At 38.3% G+C, this 9402-nt stretch overlaps 1 protein-coding gene across 1 annotated transcript; it reads left to right on the top strand.

The window, feature by feature from the left end:
- Positions 1–2336: 2336 nt before the first annotated feature.
- LOC131251057 (probable aquaporin SIP2-1) lies at positions 2337–9081 on the top strand. The gene is made up of 3 exons (XM_058251534.1): positions 2337–2780; positions 6578–6838; positions 8587–9081. The coding sequence occupies exons 1-3, from the start codon at positions 2496–2498 to the stop codon at positions 8770–8772; spliced, it is 732 nt and encodes a 243-aa protein (XP_058107517.1). The 5' UTR covers positions 2337–2495; the 3' UTR covers positions 8773–9081.
- Positions 9082–9402: the final 321 nt, after the last annotated feature.

Below are 9402 nucleotides of genomic sequence, written 5' to 3'. Positions count from 1 at the left end.
TCCTCGTGGTGGGGCCAGTGCCAACTTGGTAGACGCCCAACCTCGATTTTTGATGAGCACATCTTGATTTGTATGTGAGATCCACTCCAACCACTACACGGAATCTCAATTTAGACTTGGAGGAAAAAAAAAATCTGGCTAATCAAGAGAGAGACATCCACCCTTAGTTTTTATAAGGCCCACTGTGATAAGCATGTGAAATCCCCACTTAACCATTAGATGACACATTAAAAACTATTCTTGGGGAGAAAAAAATATGTCCATATGTGATTTAAGTGGACCACACCGAGGGAAACAATTTGGAGGTTGAGCTTTTCCTTGTATATCGTTTCAATTGTGTGATCCACCTAAACTAGGGATGGTATTGATTTTCAGGCGCTATGTCTAACATGGGGTGACACACCTGATGGTTGGAGTAGATTTCACATTAACACCACAGTGAGGCTCACCTAAGCTACCACTACTTTTTTTTGCAAATTAATATAACTTCTCTCTAAGCATATATTTGCATTAAATAGTTTAGAGAACTAGTTGGAGGTATAATTAATACCTTTATAGATGATCCCACACAACTTTACAACTAGCAATTCCTTTCTTACTATTTCTCCTCTTCATTTATTCTTTCTTGAAATCACACCGTCTCCACGTGTATTGCTCTTTTTACATGGAGTCCTGGAGATTTAAAGGTCTTGATGTTGGTTTTTTTTTTTTTTTCCAAACTTATAAAAAAATTGTAGGAAAATGGTTGTGTTTTGTTGATTGTTGATGATCATTTATTCGTGAATGATGGTGCCTCTTGATAAATGGAGCATCATTTGAACTCAAAATGGTGGTGAAATAATATCTCTAAAGGTGCAGGATGCCATTGTTAAAAAGACACTTTGGAAGAAATGTTTTTTTTTTTTTTAAATTATGAAAATGATCTTAAAGCAACTATTATGACTCTATATAAATTCATCTTTAGGTTAATCTGAAAATAACAATTCTAACAATCTATCTCCTCTTCCATTTTTTTTTTTTTTTGGGTATTTTTTGAAAAGTTGCAATTTTTAATGTGCTAAATTGCAAATCATTCTTTCAAGTAAGAAACTACGAACAGTTTTTAAGGGTAAGCTGTAACAATATATAAGTCAGGGTGGACACTATAAAAGTATGTTCGGGTGTGGTTTTTCAGTTTTGTAAGTTGAACCCCATATTTCTCCAATTTTGAATATGGGGCTTATTATATCGTGGAGACAGATTTGTTGTAACCCTTTTGTAAACTAGTTTAATCATCAGTAGAGTGCGGATATCATTCTAAAGAAAGTGACACCGTAATATGCTTTAAACCTATTTTTAAGTGATTTTTTTTTTTCCTATCTTTCTCTCTCAACCCTTCCAATTTTAAGGTAATATTATGATCTTTTATACGAGTTATCCCAACCTTATTCAAATAATATTGTTCAACTACTTAAATTTTATTATCTTTATTATAGCAATTGATGGTGCATTTGTTCCTCACATTACTTGATAAAAGGTACCTCGTATAAATGTCCTCTACTCATTGATACTTCGTGTCATCTTATATGTTCAGTATTCAGTATTCAGCTGCTAATGACTTAACCGGCTATGCGATACATAAACTCATGAAATTGACAAATAAGGTATGCAAATTAATGTACTAATAATTTTCGAGCAAAATTTTTTTGTGAACCACTTTGCACGGAATCAAGAGCCCAGCGCACACACAGGAGGGTTAGAGCCTCCTATTGGATTGTGTGCAGGTTACACCGAGACTTTGTTGGTCCGTGTTTAGGTAAATAACATTTTTTGAAATTGGGGGGTGGTTTCAATGTTCTATGGATATTTACGGGGACTAAAATCCTATTTTTTTTTTTGGTTTGTGTGTGTGTGTGTGTGTGTTCTAATAGCTGTATGATTCAGCAACAATTACAGGCCCCACCATGGCTGGCCCACACTCTTAAAATATCCTAGATTAGAAGATCCAATCCTTCCAACATGTGCCCTTTTTCAAGACTGTTGCTGTTTTTTCTTAACGGTCTACTTGTGGGCCACTGATCAAAGGATCATAATCTTCCAACTTGGGAGATTTTCGGTGCATCTCCAATCCACACCGGTAACCATCAGATCAACAGTTTGGATCGCCTGTATATGGACCCCATCTACACTAACGTGTGCATCAGGAGCGTATAGTTTCTCAGTTTGGGCAAAATACGAACTCTGTACCCCTTAGTACCAAAAGTAGGAAATGTGGGTGTATCAATCAATAAGGTGGGCCTTAACATGACTCCCTTCAAATTACTAAAATACCCTCGGTCAGCTGAATTCTCTCAGAAATTACTAAAAAAGAACAAGAAAAAAAGAGCTCAAAACCAGGAGAAGAACTTTCCCAAAACAACCCAAAAAATGATACGTACCCCCACAAATCCTGCTTTTCTAGACCCCCAAATCACAAACAAGACAGAAAGCAAACCACCCAATTCCCATTTCAGCCAATGGCCGGATTCCTACTCATCGTATCGGATCTCATCATCTCATTCATGTGGGTGTGGTCAGGAGCTCTCATCAAGGTCTGTGCGCGTCAGATATTGGGTCTAGAAACCCAAACAAAGGTGGAGATCTTGAAGGGAGTCCTTTCTGTCCTGTGTATGTTCTTTTTTGCGTGGCTGGGGAAGATAAGCAATGGTGGGTCCTACAACCCTCTGACAGTATTGCCAGGTGCCATTTTTGGGAGTTTCAGTGGGTTTCTCTTTACTATGGCTGGTAGGATTCCTGCTCAGGTGAGCTTGTTTGGATTGGAATTGATTTATTTATTCTTTCCTTTTTCCTTTTTGAGGTTTGGATTCGCTTTGGTTGGTTGAGATTTGAGTTGGGTTTGTTTTGGTCGATTGTGATTTGAATTGGGTTTGTTTTGGTTGATTGTGATTTGAATTGCGTTGCTTTGGTTGGCTGAGATTTGAATTGGGTGTGCTTTGGTTGATTGAGATTTGAATTGGGATTGCTTTGTTTTTTTGTGATTCGAATTGGGTTTGTTTTGTTTGATTGAGATTTGAATAGGGTCTGTTTTGTTTGATTCAGATTTGAATTGTGGTTTGTTTTGCCGGGTGATATTTGAATTGGTTTGCTTAGTTGATTGTTATTTTCAACTGGGTTTGTCTGAATTGGGTTTTTTCTTTATTGAAAATTCGGGTTTTTGTTTTGTTGAGACTTGGATTTGGATTGGTTGATTGATATCTGAATTAGGCCTTCAGTTTTTGGTTTTTTGTCTTTTGTATTTATTTATTTATTTATTTATTTTTAATTGATGTCAATGGAACTTTTTTTTTTTGAATGACATTTGTTTTTTCTTTATCGATTTATGAATTGGATTTGTCTATTTGATTAATATTTGAATAGGGTTTGTTTTGTTTATTATTAGTTTTTTTTCCCCCCGTATGATCAAGGGTCATTTGGGTGTCCTCAAGATTTAGGGTGGAAGTGGAACTCATGCTTTTTCTGCCCAAATCAAAATTTAAGGCAGAAATTGTATTAATCCATTCCACTTCCATCCCACATTAAGTTTTTAGGAGACTACCCAAATGCCACATTTTTAGAATGGATTTCTAATGTAGTTTTTGAAAATGCAGCTTGTGCGAACCCATCATAATTGATTGGGCAACTATATTATGCGGATTTCTCCCAGACAAAATTTGGAATGCAACTGTAGTTGGAAATAGAAATTGTTCGATAGAGGCGTGGTTTTAGCTAAAATCAATGCTAATGAGATTTCTCAAAGCAATTCGTTTTGTTACTCTTCATCATCATAATCATAAAAGCCTTATCCCAACTAATAGGAGTCGTCTACATGACCTTTTATTTAGGGTCTATAATTAAATGGATGGAGAGATCATCAATGGATGTTTCCAATAGAATTAGATCTTGGATGAACTGTATATGTGCCTACGGAATGATGCATGCTTGTCGCGTAGAAATGATACTCAAGGGGAAATTTTTATAATATATATGAGCCTGGCTATGCCGATATGGGTGGAATGTTGGGCAGTTAAAAGGCAGCATGGCCAAAAGCATGAGTGTTGCAGAAATTGGATGTTGAGATGAATGTGCGGGAAGACCAGGAAGGATAGAATTAAAAATGAGGTTGTTCAAAGCAGCCTAAGTGGAGCCACATTAGTAGATAAAATGAAGTCATCTCAAGTCAAACCAGTTGAACCACAAGTTATGGTCCACCCAGCAGATAACTTCCAATGCTTCATGTGCGTACAACATCTAACATGTCCAGTAAGTTGGCCCCATCATGAGGATGTGCAAAATTTAGCCACATCCACTTATTGAGTGGATCACACTTGTATTGTGCCATTTATCAATGACTATAGTTTGTTTTCTATAGTGTGACCCACCTGATAAGTAGATGGGGCTGCTTTTGCACTAGGTGATCCTCATGGTGGGACCAACCTATTGAAATGGTTGGATTTTGCATGTACATGATAGATTGGAAATTATCATCTAGGTGGACCGTAACTTTCGGTCCAACCATGTGGACTTGAGACCTCAAATAAAGTAATGGAGAGTATAGTGAGATGGTTCCACAATGTGATACAAAACTGAAGATGAATCCAGTAACAAAGGAACTTGATCAGGATTGTAGGCCTGAAAAGAGGAAGAGAAAAAGACCAAAAAGGGTGGTAGTGAGAAGGGACGTGGAGGCTTGTTTACTTAATGAGGGGATAGGGCTTTTTATACAAATGATTGGTGATAGAGGATTTGTAAAGTCGACCCCAAATAGCTAGGAAAAGGCAAAGATGGTAATGATGATTGTGATAATATTATTTGGAGAACACATTTAGTGGGGACACCCAAACACAGCCTGATATATTTGGATCCGTTTCCCTGAATGATATTTGAGTTGTTTTTTTTTTTTGGTTAATTCATATATGAATTGTGTTTGTTTTTGTCAATCGACATATGTGTCGGGCATGCTTCCCTAAGTGGATTGGTTTTAGTTGATTGATACTTGAATGGTGTTTTACTTTTCAAGTTACACATAAATCGGGCTGCTTTTGTGGATTGTGATTTGAATTGGTTTCATTGTGTTGATTGATATTTGAATTGGGCCTCGGTTTTTTTTATCGATAATCGATACATGAATTCAGTTATATATATATATATATATATATATATATATATATATATATATATATATATATATATATATATATATATATATATATATATATATATTGGATTAGTCAATTTGACTGTGGTTCTGTTTGTTTGTTGATTGGCATATGTGAATCGGAGTTTGTTGGTTAACAGTCAAGGTGGGTTTGGCTGGTTTATGTTTGATTTGGGTTGTGTTGATGAGTAATTTTATGATCCTCAACCCAACGATATGCATAGTATTCTTGGTTTGCAGTTTGTACATGCGGGGCCCATAGTTTGGTGATCCAGACCAGCTCCCTCATGGATGGACCATGCTGCAAAAGCCTCCCTGATAATCAGATAGCTGGTCTTTTTACTTAAATTGTTTTCTTTGACACTTTATTTACTGGAGCTTTGCTAAGCGCACATACGTGTGCAATAAAGCTCATGTTCACGACATAAATGTGCCAGCATGGCACATAGGTGCAAGATCCAATCCATCCATCAGATTGGTCCGACCTTCTACATGTCTTCTCAAAAATAAATCTGGTCCACTTAGCATGTGGGCCCCAATATTGGAAACAAATGGATGGGTTAGAAAACTTCAGCCAAGATTTTCAGAGCCATTCATTTGTTTTGCTAACTGTGGCCCACCTGACCTGTGAATCAAGCTGATTCTTGGGCTAGGGCATCAATATACTGGTGCCATTTTGACTTCTGATTGATGGATTGGATCTCCGACATATTGTGGCATGCTATCACGTGTGGCATGTACATGAGATTTATTGCACACGCATGCATTAGCAAAGCTCTATTTACTCGATTATCTTGTGAATGATGGAGCTAATTTGTATTAAAGACAGTCATTTAGGTGGGGCTAAGGAGTTGCTAATTTGAAATTTCCTTTTAAAACTGTCTTGTGGATTTCATTTCTTTTGAAATTTCACTTTGATACTTGAGGGATTTAACATGTCGACCCTGCATTTCGTAATCAAGGTGGGTCATTCTATGGTTGGTTGAATCCAGTTATTGTCAAATACTAGTTGACTTATTCGCCATAATCTGCAATCATGATGCCTTGGTTCGGAAGATGCAATTAGGGACTCAGCCTCGAGATCAAACATTTTGTTTTATCCATTGCAAAGAACTAATGCCCCTAAGGTCACTGCTCTTATCTCACAAACTGCTTTTTGTCGGAGACTCACTCCCCTTATGTAACTTTCCGCTGATTGTTCACCTCTTGTTGTCTTTTTTCTTTTCTTTTCTTTTTAATAAAGCTGCATTATTCATTAAAAAAAAGTAGTAGTTGAGTTTCTTCAGTGGTATTTGAAATCTCTCTCTTACATTCCTAGCTTCAAGCTTCCTCACTACTATACTGAATCTGTTTCCTTCTTTCCCACTTCCATCACTTTCTTTTTCTTTCTTTCTTTCTTTTCAGGTAATTGGATCTATAATTGGGGTTCAGCTGATCATCCAAACCTTTCCTGAAGTGGGCCATGGGCCTCGTCTAAATGTTGATATTCATCAGGGAGCATTAACTGAAGGATTACTCACATTCATGATCGTGGTCATTTCTCTTGGAGCTTATAAGAGCAATGCTAACAGTTTCTTCATCAAAACATGGATTTCAAGTATCTCCAAGCTGGCTCTCCATATATTGGGTTCCGATCTGACAGGCGGATGCATGAACCCTGCTTCTGTGAGTACTTCCTTTTACTTCCCTTTTGTCGCATGCAAATTACCAGTTGTAGCTTTTAGGAAGAATTATAGGATTCTCCACCCAAGGACATGCATAACAATTGGCGGTCCATACTGTTGGTCTGATGATACCCGCTGCGAGCATACCATGTCCATAAGATCCTTGACAAGGAACAGTTCTGACCTTTCAACTTGTTGCACACAAATAGACGGTAATAAATACCACATTCAACTGAAAAATGGTCCAAGATTAGATGGCTGGAAATCCTAGTATACTTCGCATATCCTCTGATGAGTATGATTCATTCCACTTCTTATCTTTGCGAAACTACTGCCTTTTTCCTTTAATGACCTTATCTTTGGGAAATTCCTGTACAATCGGCTCAGCCATCAATCTTTGGGCTTGGGTAGCACTAGGAAAATGATATTTCCATCTTTGACCAAGATTAGTTTCAGCATATTCATGATGCATAAGTTTAGGTATATGTGGGGCCTGTGGTTTCGTGATCTAGACTATTGTTCTGATGGGGTCTATCCACCATGGGTAGGGAATGCCTAAAAATCTCCTCGGCCAGTAGGTCCTAACCTTTCAACCTTTGGGCTAGTTTTGGTGGGATGTGGATCATTGTTTTATTTTCGTCTTAACCATTTATTGGTAGGCCACCAGTTGAGGGTTCAAGTCCTCCAATCTGGTAGACTTTTAAGGGATTACCATCCATGGCAGGGCACATCAGACCAAGGAGATCTCCTTCGAAGGCAAAGAGACGAGAGCTTTTGGATGAAAAAAAGGGACAGATTTTCCTTAAAAATTTTAAGGTCTCTCTCTTTCATAAGCCCCAGAAGAGGCAAAAGGCAACAGATTCCATATTAGTCTGCTCCTCACTGAGAATGGCCCATCTTTCTCACCTCAGAAATCAATCTATTGATCACCCAACGAACCTGGAAATTCAGAAAAAAAAAAAAAAAATGTCTCGTATGGGCCTAGTTCTCCCATGATACAGAAACAGATTGTCCACAGATTATTCTTCCTTCCGATACATGATGCACATGTTTGGGATCCCCATATTTCTTTTCTTAAGATTATCAACCGCCAGGATCTTGTTTGCCACGGCCGTCCATGCAAATGCTTGAACCCTTGGAGGAATCGGCATATTTCCCACACCTTCGAGAAAGAGGGATTTAGACAAAAAGCCACCTCCTCCATATCTTTCTATCCTCCTCCAAAGGGTTGATACTCATCTTGTGTCTTGACCACCATACCATGAACCCCACATGCATATAATCTTGCACCTTGGCAAACTATACAATCAGTGAGGCTTAGGATTCAACAGAGCTCAAAAACCCAATAACTTGACTGGACTCAATGTTCAACTGGGTTGGGTCAACCCAAAGACCCAAAGGTGGTAATGATGATTGCACCCCTTGCTCATGAAGTGGGTGTTCAAATCTCATCGCCCAACTTTTGTTTCTTTTAAATAAAAGGCCATTCTTAGTTGGTTCGAATCTTCCCAAGTCGTGTCAAGTTGACCAAGTTGGCAAGCTGCCTAAACAAGTCTTTGTGGAATCGGTATGGAATCTCAATGAGATCTCAATATATGCAGATGCAACCCGAAACCTTTGGTCCTGATATATGCCGTAAGAATTTAAAATGTGCTTCTTCATGATCTCTCTCATATTCATGCCATCCGCCACAAACCTAGTTACAATCTTCTTCTCTTACTGAATATCCTCATATTATAACTAATGCAGGCAATGGGCTGGGCTTATTCCCGAGGAGACCACATAACTAAGGAACACCTGTTCGTGTACTGGCTCGCCCCGCTTGAGGCAATGCTGTTAGGTATTTGGACATTCAGGCTGTTTGTTCAACCCCAAAAGCAGCAGAAACAGGAAAAAGAAGAGAAAGCTAACAACAAGATAACCAAATCAGACTGAAAAATTTCACTGCTGGGGGATGCCTAACCTGTTCATCTTTTTTTCTTCTCTTTTTTGTCCTTTTTTTCTCCCGTTCTTGCCATCCCACTTGGATCCAACCAGCCAAGAAGGATCCTCTACAGCTAATTTCCACAAGAGATCTCAGCCATCATTCATGCTCTGATTACCAGGCCTTCTATTTGTTTTCTCTGACTGATTTTTCCATACCATCATCAGAGTTTGTAAATTCAGTGTAATCAGTTTCTCACTCAGGCTTACTGCCTTGAATTTTCCTTCTAACGAATCTCTCTGCGGCCATGTGTTAATCTAGACCATGCAAATAATTTGGCCCCATCATTGATAGTGCATATAGCCCGAAAGAGATGCTGATTTGTCTGTCCTAATCATCCATTTATGGCCCTCAAATTGATCAGGTCCAAATTCTATAAGGCAAAAATCAGATCCTCCTAATGTGCTCTGATCAACAATGAGGTCTGTATTTCGACAGCCCTTGATTAACACTCAAATGGCCAATTTCATGGTTAAGCATTAGGCCACACACCAATCAGCCCCAGAGTAGTAAAATTCCATCATAATGTCTGGGTAATAAGGATATGAGAAATGGTCCTGGTTGTATCAGCCCACTTGGAC

This window comes from Magnolia sinica, chromosome 7 (assembly GCF_029962835.1).
Source record: "Magnolia sinica isolate HGM2019 chromosome 7, MsV1, whole genome shotgun sequence".
Taxonomy (NCBI): Eukaryota; Viridiplantae; Streptophyta; class Magnoliopsida; order Magnoliales; family Magnoliaceae; genus Magnolia; species Magnolia sinica.
Note: the sequence above shows the minus strand (reverse complement) of the source record. Positions and strands in the feature narration are given on the sequence as shown.